The sequence below is a fragment of the Echinops telfairi genome, unplaced genomic scaffold (assembly GCF_000313985.2).
Source record: "Echinops telfairi isolate 266 unplaced genomic scaffold, ASM31398v2 ScPeMD7_7412;HRSCAF=8450, whole genome shotgun sequence".
Classification (NCBI taxonomy): Eukaryota; Metazoa; Chordata; class Mammalia; order Afrosoricida; family Tenrecidae; genus Echinops; species Echinops telfairi.
This window is the reverse complement of record NW_022111312.1, coordinates 15,403,039-15,427,866: the sequence shown is the minus strand read 5'-3', so window position 1 is coordinate 15,427,866 and position 24,828 is coordinate 15,403,039. Positions and strand designations below refer to the sequence as shown.

Sequence of the window (24,828 nt, the reverse complement as noted above, 5' to 3'; positions counted from 1 at the left end):
TCTGGTCTAGCCAGTCTTGCAAGATAGAATTCGAGTCATGGTAGTGGGAGCGGGGAGGAAACCTTTAGGAACTAGAGGAAGATTGTATTTCTCATCATTGTTACATCGCACCCTGACTCATCCTCGAAAGACTGTAAATCACCGACACTCCTGGTGAGGCATTCCTGATGCAGGGGCTTAACCATCACGGTATGGTGCATGGCGTGAGGAGAAGATGCCGTCAGAGCTGCAGGCCAGACCCCGTGAGTGCTTCTTTCTGCTGATTCTGAGCCAACTTTCCTTGGGCAGTTTGTGGGACTCCCTCATCCACCTCAACACGCTCCCCAAAGAGATACGCACTTAGATTGGCCCCGAAAGATCTTAGATGAACACCATCTGAACGGACTCGGTCTTTGTGATGGATGGAACAGTGCCTACTACCTGGGCTCTTGGAATTGTTTCGTGTCCGTCTGACCATGCTTGTGTACATTCCAGCCAATCAGAGCAACTTTTTTCTCCTGCGTTTCTGGCTTTTCTGTACCCACATTCTGTGAAATGCTCCTCCTGTGGGTCCTCACCAAGTGTTGACCCATCAAGAAGCACTCAGTCCTTCAACGGAAACTCAGCTTGGACATGACGGGGCTTCAAAGCGTTTGGAAGGAAATTCATTACCTTTTAAATCCATTTCCCCATAATATTTTGAAACCCTCCCGTATTAACAGCGACTCCAGTTGAAGAAGGAAATCGGTGCCCCTGAAGTCAAATTTTCAGGAAAGAGCTAACAGATTAAAAAAATAATCAATGTAACAGGAAATAAGAAAGCATTTCCAGTTTCCTACTTTACATTATTCCATTCCTTTCAAGCCGTCATTGAAATCAAGTCAGTATCTTGCTTTTGAGCAATATGGACTATCTCTAAAAAGTCTGCGTTTCAACCCCAAAGAAAGGAAAGATTCCCTCAGTAGGGAGCCATAACCAAACAATAATAGTAGTATGCACAGACTCTATCTGTCTTGTCATTATATCCCTAGTGGCAGAAAGTGCCTGGAATTTAATAGGTAATTATTAAATATTTAACAAATGAATAAAACACAAAAGAAAGGAAAGTCATTTAAAATTTATTTTATTTTATTTTCCTTCTTCCCTTGGTACGAACACATCCTAAATAATTTTCTGATTATTGTTAATGTTTTATTTATCACAGCCACCTCCAAGAATATTGCAACCTTTAGAAATCTACCATCTCTAGAAAATGACTGGGATCTTTATAAGACGAGCATCTATCTGCAGAGATGGGGGAGGGGGAGGAAACGTCAGCGATAACTACAGCCGAGGGAAGAGTGAATGAGAGAAATGTTACCTGGGAAAGGTGTGCAGAGCTAGTGTCAGAACTCAGTGACTCATTTCTCAAACCATAAAGTTATTTCGTGCCTTAGACCAAAGCCTCAAGAATGCATGCTACAAGGATTCATTAACTCTGCAATCGCACCTGGGCCTCAGACTCTTTCCACACTTCTGACCTACCACCCTTGGCATATTGACCCTGTCCAGATGTCACACCCTCATATTGCAGTCCAAACATTAGGATGGAAAGACAGGAGACAAAGAACAACTTCCTTGCATTACTTCTACTTTTGTTGGGGAGAGAAATGTTTCCCAGAAGTCTTGTAGTTATGTCTCAATGGGTCACCCGCCAACATCAAAGACTGGCACCCACTGCCATGGGTCCACTGAATAGAAATACCATGATGGGACTGCGCATGTTCCACAACCCGGACTAGTACCCCAACCAAATTCACAGACGTCAAAGTCAATTCTGACTCATTGCCACCCTTCAAGACAGGGTAGACCTGCACCTGTGAGTTCCCGAGACTGAAACTCTTTACAGGAGAAGCAAGCCTCCTCTTTCCCCCTCAGTGCGGTTTCAAACTTCTGACTTTGTGGTTAGCAGTCCTGGGTAAAAATACTGCCACCTACTGTCGGAACAAAAACCATCCTGGAAATGGTTGTTGGGCTGGAATCCAACATCAGCCACCAAGTGTGAGGAACATACTACTGGTGGCAGAGGAAATGATTTTGGGTGACAAGCCAGATGGTTTTCAATATTATTTAATTGGAGCTTAAATAACATTAAATAGCACAGTGAAGAAGCCGTTCCCTTTACAGTTCTCTTGGGGACATTCTAATTACTTCACAGGCAAAGTCTCCGTTTGCAATGGAGTCTTTAACTCCTCTCTAATGCATACTGATCTCCCTTTTTAACAAATAGGAAGCAGACATCAAGCTCATATCTGCACATAATATTTAGTCCTCATTGCATCTACTTTCATAATTATCTATTTATGGCATGTGATTATGGTTTCCATTTCTATTGTTCATGTTATTCTGAATTTAAATACATTTGTTGAAGCAAATCATGCTTAAATAAAAATAGTAAAAGTACAAATTGCATAGCAAACAGAAATCCACCAGGGTGCATTCACAAAAGACTAAAAATTGAGAAATTGTGAGAAAGCAGGAGACTTTGGGAAGTTAACAAAGACTTTAGGACAAAACAATGCATTCAGGTTAAAATGGGGGAAAGCAACAAAAGTAATCTAAGCAAAAATATTAAAAAACAAAAATAGCCTAAACTCTGTGTCAGGTCTTTCTTCCCTCTAGGGCAGCGGTTCTCAAATTGTGGGTCGCAACCCCTTTGGGGATTGAACGACCCTTTCACAGGGGTCACCTGATTCATCACAATAGCAAAATTGCAGTGATGAAGTAGCAATGAAAATAATGGTATGGTGGAGGGGATCACCACCACCTGAGGAACTATATGAAAGGGTCGCGGCCTTAGGAAGGTTGAGAACTGCTACTCTAGGGCATCCTGACCTAAAAAAAAATCCTCCAACAAATCCCAAACCCCTGTAGATTTAAGTATGAAAAGACAGTGCCTGTCACACCAGTCACTGAACGCCACGCTGGCACTTCTCACTGAGCCGGCCACAATTACAGTGTTTCTGAAAATAGGCTAATACAGGAAACCACGGGCTGATGCACGTGTGGCAGTGATGTGTGATTTTGAAATGATGCTTTTAGAGTAAAGCAATCAGTGAAATGAAATAAAACCTCAAACTTGCGCAAAGCTGGTAGGAGATGGTATGAGGTACTGAGTGGAGAGTAAAAATGGCATGACTGTGACATATGAAAGATTGGCACATGGGGAAGGCTAAGCTCTCCCTAATGTCAGGGCAGCCTGTGCAGGTACAGAGGCCCCACTGGAGCAGGTTCCGAGGCCTAAGGAGAGGTGTGTGAGGGCACTTGGTCTCCATTCTGCCCATTCTCCTTTTTCCATAGAGAAACCCGCCAAATTCATCTCCTTTGGAAAACTTTCTGGGTGCTTCCAGAGTGCTGGGTAGCTCATGTGGAACCTAGGGTGGAAGACACCTTCCAAATGCACCAACACGGAAAGGCATTAAGCAAAACAAGAGTATCTGTTTTGCTTTGCTGTTTCTTGTCGCCATCCCAGGCTACAGGGCAAGATGTCGCAACTTCTGACGATTTTCCCAATCATGAGTAGGAAGCTTTCATGCCAAGGGGTAAGGAGGGATTCTTCTAGAAGAGTGGACTCATCTCAGGCTAACAACGCAGTTGGAGTACCAACTGGTGCAAGCAAGTTCCAATTCCCTCATGTTACAAATGTCTTACTTTCTCTTTCTCAAAGAAAACGTGGTAGAGGAAGTGGAAACACATCCAAACTCTCCAATCTTGACCTTGGGGAAATTGAGGGCACGCTAATTTTTTTTTTTTAAGTGTAATTTACTGGAAATGTGACAGTGGAGAGAAAAGGCAGTTGCCAGGAAAGGGGTCATCACCCTTGGGTTGACGAACATCACACCGACCCGAGTGCACGTGCTTTGTCGCAACAGACGGATGGATATCCGGGTGGGCTTGAGCCACTTGTTTGGGGGTTCCTTTTGTTTGTGGCTTTGTGCCCTTTAAGAGGGTGTAGACCACCCACGGGTCACAGCAACGTGGGCCCCGTTTCTCGGCTCACCCGCTCTCTTCGGGGAACCTCGCAGCCGCTGCGTTGCAGGGCGCCCAGCAATGGAACGTCCCCACGAGGGTTGTCCCCACTCAGAGACCGTGACCCCGCCCCCGCCCGCACAAAGCCCGCGGCGGCGGCTCACCTGTGACTGCGCTCGGGACAGGCCTCCTCAGCAGAGCTGCACCTGCGCCCGCGCTGCCCGGCCGCCTCCTGAGGCCGCACGCGCCGCCTCGAAGGACGCAGAGGCCGAGGTCCGCGGTCCGCGGTCGTCTCCCCACGCCCTGGGCCTCGCGGAGCAGGGGCCTGACCGCGTGAGGAGGAGCCGGAAGCCAGACTGCTGCGTGGTCACATGCAGGCGCCACGGGGGCGGAAGTCCCCTCAGCAGTGGCCCCGCCCACCGGCTCCACCGCGCATGCGCCCTCCGAAGGGCGGGAGGGACGGGCCGGAAGCACACACGCTCCTCACACCTCCACCCCGCCCTGAAGGATGGTTGTGACGTCAGAGGGGCCCTCAAGTGCCCTCCCTGTGGGGTGTGCTGTTCGGGGGATCCCAACTCATAGTAACCCCCACGTGACAGAGCACAATCCACAGCCACCCCCTCCTTGTGACAGTGTAGAACTCAGGGAACCCCCCACCCCATGTGGCGGAGTGAAACTCATACTGACCCCCAGGTGAACCCGTGTGTCGGTGTAGCGCTCAGTGACCCTGTGTGACAGAGGAACGCACGAGGAACCCCCATGTGACAGTGCAGACACCACGTGGACCCACTGACCGATTAGAACTGAGCCCTAGGGTTTGTTCTAGGCTGTACCCTGCACAGAAGCAGCTTGTCGGGTCGCCCGCCCTTCAGGTTGGCAGCCCCGGACCTGACTGTTGAATCATGTGTCAGTCCGGGTAGACTAGAGAAACAAATCATAGACACTCCTATGTGCATAAGATAGAGTGTTATATAAAGGGTAATTGTACATTAAGAAAGCATCCCAACCCAGTCCAGTCCAAGCCCGTAAGTCCAACAGTAGCCCATATGTCCGATACCAATTTATAAAGCCCTCATCAGACTCACACATGCATCGATGCCAAATACAGGACGATCACAGGCCAGTGGGTAGAAAGTTTTTGGATCCAGTGGCGGCTTTAAGCATCTCAGCGCTGCCAGGGGTCTCCACGTGGCTTCTCCAGGTCCATGGTTCTGGCTGCATCAAGGTAGGTACATGTGGCTTCTCCTCATGGATGCCTTGCAGGGAGTCCACCTTGTGTCTTGTCAGTAGAGTGTCTCCAAGGGAGTGAGCAGAGAGAGAGAAGCGTCTCCCACCTCCACGGAGGAAGACAGGAGTTCCCAGGATTCTCAGGAGAAAGCATGCCTACACAGGCTTCATTGACTATGGTCCAATTGGCAGACTGGATTCCACCCCTTCACTCTTAATCCTCTCAACTCCCAAATTACATTAACTACCACAACCCAGGAATACAAGTGAAATATTGACTGTGGGAAGCTTCATTTTCCAGTCTTCCCTTAAGAAATACATGAGCTCTCACACTGGAGAGAAAGCGGAGGCCTTGAGCACATGGGAAAGCCTCCCCTATACATCCACCCACTCAGAAACAGCATATCACTGGATGGGACCGCCATGAATTCAGGGGCTGAAGGGAAAAGCCTTCAGGGGCCCCTCCTGCTTGGGGGGGCCTGTGAGAGCCCACCCTATGAAGGCACCCTGTGTAAAAATCATCACATCGGCATCACCGCTGACCCGAGGGTCCAGGTGGAAACATACTGGCCAGAAATTCTCTGAAGTAACATAGGACAGCCTTATCACCTCATTGCTCATCCTAGAATGCACACCCAACCACTGGGGGGTGGGGAAGCTCTAGGAACAAGTCACACCAGGAGAAGGCTTAGAAAGGCTGTGTGAGTCTGAAGTTGTCTGTATCAGTGCGGGTGTTACACTAAAAGTGTACCACCAAATGGACGCCATGATGAAAGTTGATAGACGTATCATTCTGCTTACTCCGTAGCTTGTGGCCCACAAGCTCAGCTATGCAGTAGCTTCATTGGCATGTCGCCGTCTGGTCATGACTTGTAATGGGATTCATGGGTTATATTTCAACTTATCGATTCTGGTTACTGATTTCTAAGTTCATTGTCTTACGAACAGAATTCATGGTTCTCACGGCTTCTGGAGTCTAGCTGATTTATATCTTGGGTGAAAGGTACAATCAGCAGGCATCACCATCTACTGCAAATGCATATGGAAAACATACACCTGAAGCTTCCTTTGTTGATAGTCTGGTAAACGGCCCTGGGAGACTCCAGGTTCCTTTACCCAAATAGCAATACAAACCATTGTTTATCAGTTCAGAATGTCTATCGTTTTTCAGACCCAGGCCCACATCGAGGCCTGCAGACATGTCCTGGGTTAGAACCCTCTCCCAGCCGACGCCCCCAGGCTGATGTGCCCATCAGAATGCCTCTGTCTGGGCTTCACTGCTGAAGGAAGCAGAGTTCACATTGCACAAGGGCTCCATGGGCTTCCGGAGAGATTGTCCCTTAGGGGAAGTAGATGGATTCCACATGCCCATGGTCTTTCCAGCCAGCAGCAGTGTCAAAACCGGAAATGGGACATGATGCGTGACGACCCCAGGTCACTGCTCAGCTGCCCAGCTGACAGTCACCCCACAATGTTCCAGACGTGTGTTTCATCCAATAATGAAAACAGCACCCACTCCTCCCCCCTCCCCCGAATGGTGACAGGCAGGCCCACCGCCACCAGGCACCGCACAGGAGGGAGGTCGCTGCTTATCTCGGAGCTGCTCCACCGTACATTCAACAGCATGTGCACATGAGTCAAGTGACATTCTCGTTAGTGCAGAACTTGCTCCCGGACTTTCCAAGACAGCTCGTGCTAAGGAGCACTAAGCTCTTCTGCCCCCACGAGTGATGTCACCTCCAAGGAAGGGGATCCCGGATGCTGCCCAGATACAGACTGGCTCCTGCTGGGCTGTGGTCTGAGTGCGTGGTTCTGAGTCTGAAAGAGGACGGATGTCTCTGGTACCATTCCCATCCCCCACCCCCCACCCCCACCCCACCCCCCTTGTTGGGGTGAAGTTGGTGGTGTTGGCATAAGCTTCTGGAAGGGCTGGGAAAGCTCTCAGCTCAAGGGATTGGCTTTGAGGCTTCTCCGTTTGCATGCTTGAAAACCCCACCCCAGCCCTTTCTCCAGCCCAGGGTGGTGTCCTGCGTAGGGCAGCCAGTGGGGCTCAGTTCTCGGTTGCCCTCAATTCCGCTCGTTCCCTGGCATCAAGGACAGTGAAGAGTCATCACCGTGCGGTTCATGGCGGGAGTCGTGATCTTGGATTCCGAAGACTGAGGGTCCTGGCCTTAAGCCTTCCACCAACTAGCAGGGCAGCCATGCCAGTGCCACCTGTTTGGAGTCTCCACCTGTGAAGTACAGGTGAAGCCATGGGCCCTGCCTGCTCCAGGAATCTGAAGAGAGCACGCCGAGTCAATATACGGACGTCCATCCAGGCCTCCTCCTGGTGCTCCTGGCTCTAGGATAGTACAGAAAGGGCCACTGTCCCTGACAGGAGATGGAGATCTGGTCTACCACTGTGATCACGAGGCAGGAGGGAAACGTCTGAAGCCCTCCCTGCGAGGCTGACTGTTATCCTTCCAGCAGGCTCAGCAGCAGGAGCTGCGGCGTGCAATGTGATGCGGGCAGTCCAGAGGTTGGCCAGTATGAAGAGGTCTTGCAGTGTCTGGAGGGTGGATCTGGCCGGATCACGGGAAGAGTTAAAGGGAAGTGCTCCAGGAACATTCTGGAACCCTCAGTGGCTTGCTCATTTCCTGTGGCGGTAAGAGGACAGGGAGGGGGCGGGTACAAAGGGGTGGACAGGGTTTCTATGACTCGTGCGTTATTAGCTGGGATATAGATCATTCCCCAATTCCTGCCACATTCCCCTCTCCTTGTGCATCTACTTTCATCCATGATTTATGAATGGAATTAATAGAAACCAATCAAGCCTGGCTATGCCCACAGTGCCGTGTTCACCAACAGATGTTTCCCACGGTGATTGTGTTAGAATAATAACAACATCGCAGGAAAGTGCCCAGTCATCAGTCCAGGGTGGTGAATGCTAACAAGAGGGATGGTTTTACCCGGATGACTTCGAGCGAAGGAAGCGGGGAGGACAGGGGCTGCCGTCTGCACACCCTTCAATCCGTGATTCCAACATTCCCCACCTGTTTCCTCTCGCTGGAAAATGCCGAGAAGAGTCTCGTGGGGTGGTTTCAGTTGGGCCGCTATAACTCGGACATCTAGGCTCAGGAGAGGGATGAGGCATTTCTCAGAACAGCGGCATGCTCTTGTAAGCAAATGCCAGCACTCCAGACGCCGGGCTTGGGGATCAGTGCCCTGATCAGCCTTTCCCTGTCTCCAGGTGCAACCAATGCAGCCTAGGGGTTACTCCTGACTCAGATATCTGCCGGTCAAGTCCTCACTCCCTGGCTTGGTGCGCTGGTGCAGCCTGATACAAGTTCAGGTGTTCCCCAGGCCCCGAGGGCGGGCCATCCCTAATGGTGCTTTTAAAAATCGGTAGTCAGTTTGAACAGGTGCCCACATTTCTTACTTAGCCTTACTTTAGTGCAAGGACAGGGGCAAGTCCTGGTGGTGCTGTCGGGTAAGGTGGCATTGGGAACCGCAAGGTCGGCGGTTCCAAACCACCAGTCACTGCTCCCGAGAAGGACCAGACTGTCTGTTCCCTTAAAGATGTACAGCCTCAGAGAGCCCACAGAAGGTTGCTTTATGTCAGAAGTGACTGCATGGCCATGGGTTTGGGTTTCAGGGCAAGCATGGAGTCCCGGTGGCACAGTGGTTAAAGCAACCAGCTGCTAACCAAAAAGTCCAAGTTCGAGTCCAACCCCTGCTCTTTAGGAGAAAGGGGTGGCCACCTGCTGCCGTAAAGGTCCACAGCCTGGGAGACCCCAGAGAGCAGTGAGTTTGGCTAGTGCAAAAGCAGCAAGCGAAGCTCGTGGTGAAGAATCAGCTGCAAGGAGGGTAGGGGCTGGCTCAAGTCTTCTACGTGTGGGTACAAGTACCTAGCCTTAAAGGGCCAGCAGGTGTCGTCTGTAAGCCCAGCGTTTGTAACCCGGGGCCTGTCTATACCACAAGTGGGTGGTTGTAACGAGAAGTTTCGTCCTCACACTTCAGGTGGTCAGAAGTCTAAACCAGGGGTATGGCTATAGAGGGTCCTTCCTTGTCAATAGGCCTGGCACTTCCCTTCGTTCTATGAGGCTCCTTGGCAGTTTTGCTGTGTGTGTGTGTGTGTTTGTGTGTGTGTGTGTGTGTGTGTGTGTGTGTTCTGCTCTGTTTTTAACTCGTAAGTGATTGGGTTTAGGGCTCATTCTACTCTGACTTGACCTTGTAACAAAAGAAAATCCTGATTTCCAGCCAGGGTCATATTTACAGGGACAGGGGACAAGACAGCTACAGCACATTTGGAGTGGGGTGGGGGGTGGGGTGGAATCCAACCCATAAAACTCCCACAGTTCTTGCTACTATAACTGTGTGGCCCTTGATCCCCTCCTCCCCAAAAGGGAGTCCAGCCTAGTGCTTGATTCAGAGGGCATTGCAAGAGCTCCCCAAGGCAGCCCCTGCTGTTATTATACACAGTGATGGTCAGGACCCTCAATGACCCCTCGCCTACCTCCCACACACATGGGCACCCTCAGGGTATAGAGCCTGAGGCAGAAAAAGCCCAGTCGGGGTGAGAGAGATTCTGGGGCCCTGGGGCTGGTATGGAGGGGGACTGGGCGATGGGGAAAAGGCCTCGGGCCTCACACAGCCAGAGAGCATCTGCTGGTGTGTGAGGAGGAGTGGTGGCTCACAGTCTGCTGGTTTGGGCTCAGAATGTCTTGGAGGCAGGAATCCCCGAAGGTGAAGCCGAGCTCTTCTCTTCAGGGGAACCAGGGGCAGGGGAAGGCTCCTCTCTGAGTCTCAGTTCCCCTCAGTCTAAGGAGGGGCTGATGTGGTAGGGGGGCCGAGTCCTAGGACGAGGGTGAGGATTCAATAAGAGCCTGTATCTGCAGGGGTCATACAGACCACGGCACCTCACACACACACACACACACACACACACACAGCCCGCCCACACCTTCCACCAACTCAGTGCCACACATGCACACACAGTACCCATGGCTCCAGACACAGAAAGTCTACATTGATACCAACTCAGTGTCCACAGCTGAGACCAACTTGTGCCCACACCTCACACCAACTCAGTGGCCACACCTGCATGTCGTGTTCACACTTCATCCACACAAAGTATCCAAACCTCGCACACCGCACAGTGTCCACGCCAACACACACGGCGTATCTGCCTCTGATATAAGCACCCACATACAAGGTCCACAGCCAGACACACAGAGCTCACCCACACTCTCACACACAGGCAGAATGTCCACGCCTGCACACACCTTCCCCAGAGTGCCCACACCTACACACTCACACACACACTCTGTAAGCAAAGTCTGATCGGGAAGAAGAGGTTGCAGAGGCAGGCTCTGCCCAGCTTCTCCTCAGCGGAACCTCAGCCCAGGATGTGCTCACAGACCAACCTGGCCGCCGAGGCCGTGACCGGCTGCACGGTGAGCTGTGAGCACCTGCTCCACACCTGCGTGACAGAAACAAGCACCCGTGCATGCGCCTCCCAAAGTTCCGAGCTGACCTCCGGGATGCCCCAGGCGGAAGCGACAGGTAGCACAGGCATCTCCTTTCCCAGAAGCCCTCAATAATTACAGTAAGCCACCGCCTGATGACTGTTTGCCCAACAGAGCGAAACAATGTGCTGATTCCTGATCCAGCCCGAAGCTTAATTGTCATTTAAGTAGGGCATGATACTTAAAATATTAAATTCATTATCTTCTAGCATCTTATAATTATAAGTCTGAAGTACTGCTCGGAATATATTTGCATGTGTAAGGAGCTTGTCTTCATTGTTTCTGTGTGCCCAGAAATGGCCGTTGATTTGACTTCTGAACCTGAGGGGCCCTGAGGGCTGAGGGAAAGAGACCCAATCCTTCTTCCCTCTTCCTGGTTTCTGGTGGTTCCTTGCAATCCTCGGTGTCCCTTAGCTTGAAGCTACAACACTCCAATCTCTGGCCCAGAATCACCTGACAGTCGCTGTCCCCAAACCATCTCTGTGTCTTCCTTCTCTTCCTCCTCCTCCTTCTTCTGTTGTCTTCTTCTAAGGACATCAGTCCGTAGATTAGATCTCACACTTCTTCAGTAAGCCCACGTCAGCCAACCACCTCTGCAAAAATCCTCTTTCCAAACATGGTCACATACACAGGTGCCAAAGGCAGGGGAGGGGGGCCACAATTCAGTCCCTAATACCTGTCCTCACTCTTCCCGTCTTCATCGGCCACTTCTCCCTCCCTTCCCGAGCATATGAGATACGCTCTCTATGTAGATCCTTTGCAATGGCTGTCCCACCTCTCTGGAACATTCCAGACAAGGAATTCACAGGACTTAGCAATTCCCTGTGTTAGGGTGCAGGCTCCCAGGCAGCTAGCTCCTCAGTGAGCCTTTGCCAACCTCTCACCCCTTCACCACCATGCAGCCACTCTCTACTCCCCTCTTATTTGGGGGTGCGGGCCCCCAACTCAGTTTTTTCCCTTAAGCCCTGCGGATTGGATGATGGAAGTTTCTGTGACACAGCTATTTTTCGGGAAGTGTCTGTCCCAAGCCAGCAGAACGGAGTGTCTTCTAATGCATACAAAAATCAGTACATACCGTGAAAACGATGCGTGGGTATTTTCATCACACGCCAACTGAAGGTCCGCTGGACTCCAGAAGTAGCCCATGAAGAAGCGGCACCTACGAAACAAGGAGCCGGAGGAGGGGGTGTTAGTTTGAGGTGTGTCTGGAAGTACCTGGCCCTCCCCCTTCTACCAGGTGAACGCGGAATCCCCTCCGTCTCTTGACAGTTGACTTCAGCTGAGCTCACCCTGTCGAGTGTCAGCTGGAGGAGTGGTGGTCGGGGAGCACCCAGGTTTGGGCTGTCAAGCCAGCCAGGCCAGAGGCTCCTAAGTCAATTTAACTTCCTGTTATCTTACTGCTTTCTAGCTCCTTATTGGTCCCAGATCTTGAGCCCAGTAGCAGACGCAAATGGTTTATTCTTTCCAAAATAACTCACTGCCATTGAGTCCATGCAGATTCCTGTTGTCCCTCTGGGGGGGTCTCCTCACCGCCATTAAGTCAGTGCTGACTCACAGCACCCCCTGTGGGATTCTCAGCCTGCAACTGTTGACCAGAGTAGGAAGCCCCATCTGTCTCCTGTGGAACTGCTGACCATACGAATCACAGCCCAATGTGTAACCACTACACCACCAGGGCTCCTCTGCCACGTCATTCAAGATGTGCGTGTTCTGGCCCATGTTTTGGCTTTCATTTTAAAAAGGAAATACTTCTCTTAACCCGAAAAGTCACCTGGAATTTTCCTTCAAGGTTCCAGCTTTGTTTTGACTGTTAACATTGAAGGAAGCAGTTAAACGATTGGGCGGTTTGAATAACTAGAATAATGTACAGAAGATGAGGCTTTTGACGAGAACTTCATACAGCCCTCAACCCCACGCATTATTACAAACAGAACAGTCGTGTCAATCACTAGGATGGACGAGCATCTTCAGTTCTGTCATTTTCTAAGAGGTCCTTTGTGTCGGGCCTGCTCTGATCACACACGGTATCACACGGGAGAAGGTGCCGAACCTCTGCTCACACCAGTTCGAAGGTCTCTTTTCATGTCTTCTTGGGAGGTGCTGACTTGGAAGTTCCGGGTAGTCTCTGGAACCAGGGCTGTCTCGAGGCCGCTGTAAAACCCCAGACATGCTTCCCAATGGAGGTTTCACACCCGGTCACACCAAACATGGAGAATACAGTCCTGTGTCAATGCGGCGTGTGAGCATTGGTGAAATTAGTATGTTGCTTCTGAAATGGTCTGGCTTGAAGGAGCTCATTAACATCCGTGTACACACTGGGAAACTCTGACTCCATTCGGTCATTTCACCATGCATGTTCTCAAAGGACATGGCGTTTTTATGGGCTCTGAGCTTAGTGGTGAATGAAATGGACATTAAAGTCTTGCAGGCATTTAAAAGATCTGTAGTCCTGCTGGGTCTCTTAGCTCCCTCTTCTCACCTTCGTGTCTCAGGACAGAAGCATGGCCTTCCTGGGCAAGGGGTGAATTAGACCTGCCGTAGGGCTGATGAAAATCTCCCTGTGGTGGACCCACATTTTATACCCAGGAAGGAAGGGCAGGACGCTCAGATCCATGAGCAATCAGGTCCAAGACCTCTCTGTTGCCAATAGTCGTGCCGGTGCAGCATCTTTAGGCTTTAGCACAGTCATTGGCACCTGGTCCCCAAGGAGCTTCGAGGGTAAGCACAGGGGACACTGGATGGCATGACAATGAGGAACACCAGTATACACTGGCTCTGGTTCCCTCTCTTTCCATCCCACCCCCACTCCTCTCAAAATCCTCTGACCACTGTCCCAATCCCCACAGAAAGGGGTGTTACTCACCAGTTAGCAGACACCACACATTACCTGTAAACAGCCAAAGTTACGTCCCGGTTCCTGATGAAGGAGACATTGGAAAGCTCTCAGGTCAGACATGGTCTTAATATTTGGAGAAATAAAATGAGAAACCCCGAAAATACAAGTCCCATCCCACCCTTTACATTTTATGAAAAAGAAATTGGGGATATAAATGGTCATCATGCCCATTAATGACTCTCCCAGGTTTAAAGCAAGACTATCTGCAGGCCCTATACACAAATACGGATGAACGATTATTAAAAGCAACCTTAAGGGCTTTGGAAACCCTCCCCGCACCAAACCAAAAACCCAAGCTTCCTTCCATTGAGTCAATGCTGACCCCCGTGGGTTTCCAAGACCACCATGACTGTTTATGGGAGTAGAAACCCGTCTTTCTCTTACAGACCTACTGGTGGTTTCGAACCGCCGACCATGCAGATAGCAGCCCAATGCGCAACCACTATACCACCAGAGGTCCTCTCTCCCCTCCACTCCTCCCTCCCCCCCAAAGCCGTGTCCATCCTCCTGGAACCCAGATTGGACTGTGACACCAAGAAGGCGTCTCCTGCCAGTTTAGCTCAGGCCACGTCTGAGTCTGTGCCCCTGAGGACACGCACCTGCAGTCCTTCATCTTGCTCCAAAGCGGCTTCCATTGTGGAGATGCTGCCCTCTGGAGTTCTTTTCCACCTCATTGTGTGAAGGAGTGGGGTACAGAGTGGTTTACAGCTATGCTACCCTCAATCGCTAAAGTGATGATCCTCCTCATGCAGGGAGCGGGTTTTGTAAACACTTTTTGTGTCTAGAGGAGCCTCGAACACAGGGCTGAGAAGGTGCCTTCAAGCTCTATCATGATCAGTCGACCAGGGAGCACAGCCATTGGCTCAAGGTTGCTACGGTTGCCTGAGACAGCCAGGCGGACCCTGCCCCGGAAGGTGGCTGCTGTTCTTAAACTGAGTTTCAGAGCCAGTGTGGATCAGCCCTCATTCTCCGGTCCTTAGAGCAATGGACTATCAAGAGCAGGGGCGTGGCAGGAGTCCTCTTCCGGGTGGCAAAGCAACCTTTAAGATGTCTTTGTTGTTCTGGAGTTCAATGTAACCCGCTCCAAGACTAGGGCTACAAGCTGGGATTTCCAGTACTAAAGGGAGCTTTCCTCGGACTAAAAGTTTATCATGTGAGTGGCCTTCCTCCTGGCAGGCTGGAAGAACTCTCTGATAGAGCACGTCCCTCCTTAAAAAGTAATTTGTAAATCTTAAGGGGACAGATAGACTCTAGGTTTTCTCTAAAATTTGGAGTGGACCACCATTGTCTTTGTTCAAGAAATTACAGGGAGGTTCAGAGAAAGGATAGATGAAGGCACAGCATCCTGTTTTGCCGGAATATTCTACTAGGGCACATTCATAAGCCACTTTGCCTGGAGATGTTGTTCCCACACGTATATAAGCCCTTACTTTTTCAGATTCCCTCAGAGACCAGCTTCAACACCTACAGTCTGTTCTTAAGGGTTCTTTAATCTCCTTCCTTGAACATGTATGTCAAGAAGAGATCACTTCCTGGAGCCTACCAATGAACTCTTCTCCTATCACAAGGAATCACCCAACATATTTTATTTCTTCATTGTCAAAAGTTTTGGAAGTGCCTTTACAGATATGTTCAATATACTGCAGAACATAACCATCAGATTATACTGAAAACCATGGTGAGTGAGTTAGTTTATTGTGCCAACCTGGCCAATAAACACATGTGGGGTTAATTGAAGGGTGGAGAGATAAATGGCTCAGTGAGCCTCTCCTTTCAAGTTCTCGTGGGTCTCTTGCTTTCTGATGGTCGGACCAGGGTGTAGCTGCCTTAGCCAGTTCCCTGCTTCAGCTGGCAAGGCTCACTTCCTGTGAGGCATCCCTGAGAAGAAACCACATGGACCTACCCTGATGCAGCCCTGGGTGCTGGAGCAGCCGTGTGGAGATCCCTGCCAGCACTGAGATGCTTACGTGCTCACCGATTCAGCTTTCATCCTGCAGTCAGCGTCATTGCATATGTTTTGTGAGATGGAGGAGGACTTTGTGGATTGGTGTCGGACATATGGGCTAATGTTGGACTTGTGAGCTTGGGCAGCACTGGGTTGGGATGTTTTCTTGATGTGCACTTACCCTTTATATAAAACTCTCTCTAATACACGAATTTCTGTGCATTTGTTTCTCTAAAGTACCCAGACTAACACACATGGGCAATCTAATGAGGTAGATACATTATACAACACCCCCCCAACCCTCACCTCCACCCCCGCCAAAAAAGTTAGATAGAAGCACAATGTTATAACGACATGCTCAGTTTCTATTGTCTGAACAAGAATTCCTTTTGGAAAAATGGAGAGTAGAGGATCCTGCTGTTTGCTTGTTCATTTGTTGTCCCCAAGTGCCAGACAAAAATTTGTTCCCACCTTGTTTGTGGCCGGCCCTGAAATCCCCAACGAATGTGGAGCAGCTGGGCTGTGCAAGCCTGGTGGCACGTCCTGCAGCCCAGATCTGATCCACGTGTCTGAAAAAGGTCTGCGGCCAGGTGCTCATGGCTGCGATGTGAGCTTACATGATGAGAGAACATTATGCACTTTAAATGAACATTGTAGATAAGCAATGTTGTAAAAAAAAAAACACCCTTTGCTACCAAGTAGACAATGACTTGCCTCCAAGAACATGGACTCACTGGCTGGCACTTGGTATGTGTGGGAGGACACCTGCCACATGCCTTAGAGCCACTCCTTCCCCTTGGGTTTGGTCATTTCCTTACCACTTCATTCCCACCCTCTCAACTCGGGTCTTCTGGCATCGTTTTGGAGTCTCCTGCCACCCACATTGATGGGCACAGCAAGCTTAGAACCCCAGCTGCGATGAATGTTGGACTCTGTTCTGGGGCCCCACGTTGAATTACAAGTTAATGGCCTCACTGAAAGTCCAAGGGAAGACTCCCAGCAGAGGACACCTAATGGCAGGGGGTCCCTGGGTGGTCTGGGCTAAGAGGACACGCTCTGGTTCTTCCATTGCTCCTGCCAATGGTGGCACGTGTCGGCAGCTGTGGAATAACTCACTGGATGTGGGCAACCGTGGGGAGAGTAGAGCTGATGGAAACTGGCAGAGATATGGAGAACTCCCAGTGCTGGGTATGCAGGTCTGATGTCAACGTTGCCCTTGCCAGTCTACAAGATGGACCAGCATGGAGAATGGCCCCTCTGTGGGAGGAGGCATGGATGAAAGAGAGACTGCCTCGCCTGGTTCCAACAGGGTGGGAGGACACCCACTCAGTGCAGTACCACACCTTACAGGCACGTGTAATCTCTGGCCACGAAGTCGATTCTGAGTCCCCGTGACCTACGGACAGAATAGAACTGCCGCACCTTAGATTCCCAAGGCTGCAAATCTTGACACGAGCAGATTGGCACATCTTTCTCTCATGAAGCGAGGCTGGTGGATTTGAACCACCGACCTTTCAGTGTGCCACCGTGTGCTTTCATCATTGTGCCACCAGGGCTCTTGGTGGGTGTCTTATTTCGCTCCATGAGTCAGAGTGACTTGTGGTCTAACTGAGTCCTTCGGCTCCAAACTGGCCACGGGAATAGGAAGTTGCACGCACTCTTTGGCCAATGGAGTGAAGCGAGGTGTCAGGGCACAAGTGATTTAAATTGTTAGAAGGCCCAGCCTTGTGCAGTGTTGCAGCCAAGGTCACACCCATCTCTCTCGATGTGTGTGTGAAGTGCTTCGTCTCAGGGGGAATATCAAATCGAGGTGCGGCTTCTGTAGCATCTCCCAAGCCAGCAGACCTTAAAACTGGACAACTGGACAACTGACCCAGAGCAACGAAAGCCGGAGAAAATGCTAAGCCATTGCCCACCACATGAGGCTTGTCCAGTTTGGCAAATTGAAAACACTATGGCTTCCTTGGGATTGGGAGGACGTCTTCCCAATGGCCGTCCAGGCCCATGGATTGTAAAGTCTCAGCTAGAAAGTGCCAGTGTCCACAGCGGCAGAGCAGGCTCTAGCCCAGAGAGCCTAATCAGGAGGTATTCTTCAGGCGTGTGTATTTCTTAACGCTTCTCAAAATGAACAATGGAACCTGCCATCACCTATGGGGTGTGTCATGTAGACATGAACTAAGAGGCAAGAGGAATTTCAAGGCCCCCAATAGATGGAATGCAGTGTTTGTTTCACCTAAAAGCAAACGCTGGCAAGGGACACAGTGCCAAAGGCTGTGCTGGTGGTCTCATGAAGAACCACCAGCACTTCCAGGAAGAGCATGGTAAGGAATACACCCACCTGCTCTTCGCTGGAAAGCGGTCCGCTGGCTTCTCAGACCCAAATCAGATCCCAGTGGTCTTCGATGTCTCTTATGTACCTGGAACCCGGTCTGTTCTGCGTCCTCATGTGCATGTAACCCAGCGGTTCTCAACCTGTGGGTCGCAAGCCCTTTGGGGGTCAAATGATCCTTTCACAGGGGTCACCCGATTCATAGCAGTAGCAAAATGACAGTGGTGAAGTAGCAACGACAATAATGTTATGGTTGGGGGTCACCACCACACGAGGAACTGTATGAAAGGGCCGCGGCATGAGGAAGGTTGAGAACCACTGGACTGTCAGCAAACCACGAACATGGAAAGACTGAGGGAGAACAGGATCCCCTTTGCTGAGCCATGAGATGGAAGCTGTACCCCGCCTGCTAGGAGGGCCAGCGAGGAGGCTTCCACGGGACGTTCTCTGGAGCTGTGCCTTTGGGCTTCCACTTAGTGACTGCATTTGTTACTGGATCGAGAGGGCTATAACCGCTATCTGCAAAGCAAAGCACAAGCACAGTCACATCCTGCAGATGCTGAGGCTAAAAAGGGTCGATCGGATCAAATAATGGAACAGTAGGACAATATTTGGATGTTTATTTTCATGTTAAAAATGACCAGTTACCCTGTGGTTAGAATATACCTTGATGCTGAAAAAAAAAAACCAAAACAAAAACGAAGTCACTTTACTTCTGAAATAGTTCCCAAAACGAAAAGGAGAAGTCCAAACGCCACGGAGAGCAAGGGGGATGGGAACACTCCCGTCACAATCCCAGCGGGAGCTCATCCTTCCCAGGCCACAGGCCCCCGGTGGCTGTCTTTCGCCATGTTCGCGTGGCGATGTGTCTCCCCTCCGGGTGGCTGACAGAGTGAGACGTCTGTACATTGAAAAGCTACAGCTTTCCATGCTTTAACTGTACCATGTACAGGTTCCAATACATCTCGTAGTGTTTCAGTGTATTGCCTACGTTACATACAAAAATATCTGCTATCCATCATTTAGCCTGACTTTTCCACCACTCATTCTGCCCCTGGACATAAGAGATGATAGGCGGACATTCTACAGGTCTACTTTGAAGGGAGGAGACAGGCGGTGGCCGAGTGTACATACCACTGATTGTGTCGATACGGAGTTGAAATGGAGACGTGGGGCCATGTTTCAGATGAGGAGAGTCGAAAATGACTCTCAGTGGTCCCAAGGGTCCCAGTGACATGGAGGGTTCAGGGAAGACTTCCCTCTGCTTGTAGCTATTGGATAGGCTAGTTCTTCTCTGAGGATCACAACCGTACAGCATACGGTCCCAGCAGTGGAATCTTGGGAAGACACCATGCTGACAGAGCTCAGCAAGAATGCTGTCCAAAAGGTGGCCCTTGCAACAATTACAAGTTGTCAAGGTACAGGTGGGACCAAAAGACTAACAATCTACCCAAACCAAAAGAGTCAACTTCTCCCTGCATCGGTGTCCTCAAACAGAAACTTCTCTGGCTAGATTTTTAAATCTGGAATGGTTATCATCAGGGAAATTACCCTGGCCAGTGTGCAATAGAAAACAGCTAGGGGACCAATTCTCCCTTCTCGGGACCCACAATGCATTCTGGCGCTTGCTAGGTGGTGTTCCTCTGGGGAGGACCATGGAGAGTGGACCTTCTTGCTTTCTCTCAAAGGCAATGCACCATGTGTTGAAAGTGCCAGGTCTCTCGGATGCCAGGTGTCTCTCCATCTCTGTGCTGGGGCTGCTAAAGAAATAGACTGAGACCCGGGAGCCATCAGCTCATGTCTCCTGCGGCTCAGGCCATGTGGTCCCCATGTCTAGGCTGAACCCCTCATCATGGGACCCCTGAAGTTCACCACCTGGGGTTCCCTAGAGGAACTGGTACTGCCTGGACAAAAGGCCCACATGCTCTATGCTTACAGAGAAGGGACTTCATAAATGTCATTCAGTTCAAACTACTGACTCAGACCACGAATGAGGATACCCCAAGCCACAAGAATCTGGAATAACCCAGGCACATGCATGGCCCCCAGGAACTGGATTCCCAGGCTTCATCCTCTATGTGCCCACATTGGGGTTTGGAACTTGGGGCAGGGAAAAGTGCTTATTGTTTCAAGTTGCTTGTTGGAAAACAAGGTGGGAGAACTGAGTTTCTAGTCAGCAGGAATTGTTTTGAGCGGATCAAACATCAGTGAGATTCTGTGGAGCTGCACGTGTCAGTGATGAATTTGAGAGTAACTGAGAGTCAATGCGCTTCTCGTGCAATGTCTTAATCGCTAGCTCCTCGGTGTTCACACACAGAGGGTGTGTGTGTGTGTGTGTGTGTGTGTGTGTGTGTACGTGTCAGTGACCAATCTGAGAGTAACTGAGAGTCAATGCGCTTCTCGTGCAATGTCGGTGTTCACACACAGAGAGTGTGTGTGTGTGTGTGTGTGTGTGTGTGTGTGATGATAAAAGGAGCCCCCGCTCCCCAGACCTTCCAATTGCGTTTCATTTCGAAAGGGCTGAGTTGTAATGTGAGTGCATACAGATTGCTGGCTGCCCAGAGGCTCTGGCTCTGAGTGAGCTTGCCGGCCCCACTGGAGAGGCCCTTAGGGCAGAGGTCTCCTCCAGCTCTGCTCAGAAGCCAGGGCCACCTTCCAACAATCCTGCATCACGCCCATGCCATGCACCCACTTCACAGCAAAAGCTCACATCTGCTGCCTCCACAGCCCTCTTCCGCCTTCCCATCAAACAACACCCTGCCCCAGGCCTCCCTTCCCCAGTAGGAGGTCATCTGCTGAGTATGTCTCACCCCGCCGTTTCCTGGGTTTCCAAAACCAAGTCTCCACTGTCTGGGAGGCTGAGGACCCATGGGGAAGGTCACAAAGAAGGAGCAGGATAAGCTTGGGTAATTTTGACGGGCTTCAGAAAACTCACGGAAAAATGGAAGGCAAAGATCATGGAATTTCCCCCGGGAACTTCTTGAAGCCCCCTCGTATGTTCAGATCTGCACAGGCTCCCTGCCACCAAACCATTTGGGAAGCAGTGGGTGGGGTACTTTGGGGAGGCCCCCGAAGGAGCTCAACCTACAAGGTGGGCTCCTCTCTCTACAGATCCCTATGGGGGGCAATGTCATGGGTCTCCGGGCTTCATTCGCACTGAGAGATTTCTGGAACCGTACCAACTTCCGTTCGTCACTGCCAATTTGAAGAACCAGCTGAAGGCCTCCCCCTGGAGCTCAGGCGCACCTCACCTGGAACACCTGCACTGTGACACACAGGGCGTGCTCTCTGGGCAGGAGACCCACAGGGGAGAACTCTGGGGCAGGCAATGCCATGGGATCCTGAGGGAGAGGGTGGTGGCTGTGCTGTGGTGTCCCATTCATGGGAGTCTGTAAAAAGTGACCCGCTGACCTCCCACATTTGAATAGCTCCCTCATAGTCACCTGAGGTCATGAAACCTCATCTGGGGGCCTCGGCAGAGCTTCCCTAAAGCCCGGTTTCTCAGAGAGGGACACGGCTCTACCAAGCTCACCGCAAGGCATCCTGGCCCCGTTCTGACTTTTCTTGCTACCCCAGCTGAATACATGACAGTGTTGTCACATGCCCTGCTCTGCAAGTCTGGCTTCGCTTGAGACCACTCATGCTGCTCTTTAAATAACATTTTCTATTTAAAAACTATGCAGGGACGGTGCCTTCTCTCTCGCGCTCTCATTTTGATTTTCTGATCGCTGTCATTTTTCATAACTGCTTCTTGCGCTCTGGAACAGTTGTTTCTTTTAATGAATATTTATTTTTTAGAAACCCCGTTGCTTTCATCCACCAGTGCGCTCCCTAGGAAGGTTTTCATCTCTGCCGGAGTCACGACTAAGGACTGTGTGTGTGTGGGGACGGGGAGATTGTATAGATGGGTTTCTCATTGCTCTGAAGTTGAAACGTCATTCTACTTACTTGTAAAAAACTGTTTGTTGTTGTTGTTGTTCTGGGAAAATGGAAAGTTAAGTCTGCAGTTAATCTTCCCAGGCAATCACTCTTTTGCATCTGTCAAGTCTCCTCTTAAGATTCGAGTTTGAATCCTAAATTGTATTATTGTATTGCCCACTAAGCACTGGCATCAGCACAGCTGCTTGGGGACATTTGCCCTCAGGACCGCCCCTCTGGGGGTTCCCCCATGAATGTCCAACAAGCAGAGGATAAAAATAAAATTTTTGATCTACGGCTTTTCTCCAAAATTTTCAAGCTCCCGAAAGGTAAAGGATAGAGACAGGGTGCTCTCTCGCAGTCTATTAATATTCGAGGTACGGCCTCTTGTCCATGTCTGCTAGGAGAACGCTCAACACGGAAAAGAAGAGAACCACAGGGCGAGGAGAAGCTTCGGGGTGACTGTCCCTGGAAACCTGGAGAAAACCTGACACTCAGGGTGCAACACACACATGGCAAATGCCAGTGAAGAAAACTCAGAGGAAAACACGGACATTTCTTCTCTGCGTGTTTCAAAAGGAATGCCAGAGGTCAAAGGAACCGGATGCAGGTGCAAATGTCTACAAAAATAATGAGCGGGGCTCAGAACGAACAAGGAACGCTACATTCAGGTAACTTTCACAAGGGTCTTATCCCAGGCCAAGGGCAAGAAGTGTCCACTGTGCTTTAAAAGGTTTAGGAATAGAAAAATCAACACCCAAATCATTTCTAATTCCAAACGGCCGTTCATCACGAGGTGACTAACAATGTCCGTCTGTCTGTCTGTCTGTCTGTGTGTGGGGTCAGGGTTATTAGCATTGCCCTGTGCTCATGCCAGGCAGGATATCAAATGGTTGTCTTAGAATTTCCTGCCCCCGGTACCTACCTACCTAGGATCAGTTTTACAGGTATTTCCCACCTACAGCCCAGGCAGGTGAGCTCTCCTGACCTCTGCTACTTGCTGGGAAATCAAGTAGCCACCAGACAGCCACACATTCAGCCTTGTTAAGTCACCCCCTATTGCTGATCGATCTCAGTGCTCCACCATTCAGAAAACAGAAGGCATAAAGGTGAATACAAACATAAGAAAGGAGTTTACATCTGGTCCTGCAGTCTTTCCATGTAGTCTCTAAAGTCCTGGGAGTCCCCCAGTCCCATATCCTGGCAGACCCACTTAATGTTGTCGTCGCTGTCGAACAGGATGGAGTTGGTGTATGGGCCTCCGTCCTCTGGGAGAATGGTGGTGTAGGAAGTAAATTTGACTCGCTTCCTCTTTGGGCCCGAAGGGTTGATGGGTTCCGTTTTAATTTCTTTCTCGTAGACATAGTCCGAGGGCCTGAGTAACTGGCTGTGGAAAGTCTTCTGGGAATTGCCGTTCAGAAGGAAGTTCCGCTCCTCGAACTGCAGCCCCCGGTCGATCATGGTCGTGCACTCCTCCGACGGGAGGGTGATGTCAACGGGGTTCTCCAAAAGTTCCACTTCATTCCCAAGCCACACCCAGTCGTGAGAATGGGGGATGTTGCCTTGCTCGTTCACGGCAAACCTTTTGTGTCTGTATTTCCAAGCGAATGCCACACAGTTGATTAAGAAGACCAAGATGGCCAGACAGAAGACACAGAGCAGGGCGTACATGCCAATCTCCAGGTCAGTCAGCCCCCTTGAGGTCACGGTAAGGTCACTGGGACTGTGGGGAGCTGGTAACTTCCCTTGGGTGGGGAAGCTGGTGAAGGAGTCTGGGCCACCACCCCTGAGGCCCTTCGTGTCCTTCCCATCCGTGGGAGACTGCGGGGTTGTGCGTCTGTCGGTGCCCTGCTCTCGGCCGGCTGGCACCCACTCCTGCACGGCCCTCTCCTGGTTCCCTTCCCGCTCTATGGAATTGCTGAGGTGGTCTTTATATTCCCGGCTGATGCCCTCGATGTCATTGGTCCCGCCTCGGTGCTCATCGAGACTCGGTTCAAATTTGACCTTGACGTTTCCTTTGCCCACGGCAAGGATGCTCTTTCTCTTGGTCTTCTGACAAGGTTCGCTTATCATCATTTCTAACTTAATCAGGGGCCCTTGCCCTTCGCCCTCGGCAACTACGACTGGCCATTGGGACTGAGGGTTTGGCTGGACAGACACCACCATTTCGTCCAATGAAGAGACAGTCACCGAAAAATCCTTGGGATCGTAAATGTCTAAAGGCGTCACCGAGCCATCGCTGAACAAAATCCAAGAGCTGACTACTGCTTCCTAAGGAAAACGAAACCAAAGCGTCGTGTTACAATGAGGTAGCGTCAAACTTGCACACAAACACAGGACCTCTTAGATGATATTCTTTAAATGTACGGGCTAGGAAGAATATTGTCTTTTATAATCTTGCACACTTTCTGACATGCCAGGAATCATCATCAAAGATAACGATTCTAGTGTGAGGAACAGACAACGTAACTCAATGAATGCATTCAAGTATATATTAATTTATTGCATGTCTGACAACAGATTTTGACTTTGGTCTTTCCAAAAGCATTTGAAAGACCAGGCGATCAATCTGGATCAATTTCAGGTGCAACTATTCAGGCTGCTCCCCAAGATATTATCACCTTGAAAATTCTCTATCAGGAGTCCAATGCTGAGGAAGCGAAACACGGCTGGTGGGAGCACGAGGGGAAGATGCATTAGGAGGCCAGCTTGCTTGAAAGACACAGTGACCCAGTACCTGTAAAAGTGACTTGCTAAACATTTGCAGATGGAAGAGCGTTCTAGAACTGACAATAGTTGCCCTGAACAGTTTGGTGCCTGTTGGCCATGCTTGCTCAAGAAACTCAAGTGGAATATCCAACAATCAAAAGCCGCCTGCTTCGGCAAAAAGCACACACAGGTGACCCTCTTCCAGTCGTGGTCTAGCAGCAGACTGGCACACAGAAGCCTGCTGGAAATCAAATGGTCTGAGGACACGTGGTCGATCCACAGACAAGAGGAAGCATCATCCCAGAGGCTG

At 50.4% G+C, this 24,828-nt stretch overlaps 1 protein-coding gene across 1 annotated transcript in view; it reads right to left on the bottom strand.

The window, feature by feature from the left end:
* Positions 1-18,494: 18,494 nt before the first annotated feature.
* The window catches only part of TMEM132B (transmembrane protein 132B), an 84,722-nt gene continuing 78,388 nt past the window's right edge, over positions 18,495-24,828 (bottom strand). The window contains exon 4 of the mRNA XM_013006416.2: positions 18,495-24,080. Coding sequence (XP_012861870.1) covers positions 22,944-24,080 — 1,137 coding nt within the window. The 3' untranslated portion in view covers positions 18,495-22,943. The remainder of the gene's footprint in view (positions 24,081-24,828) is intronic.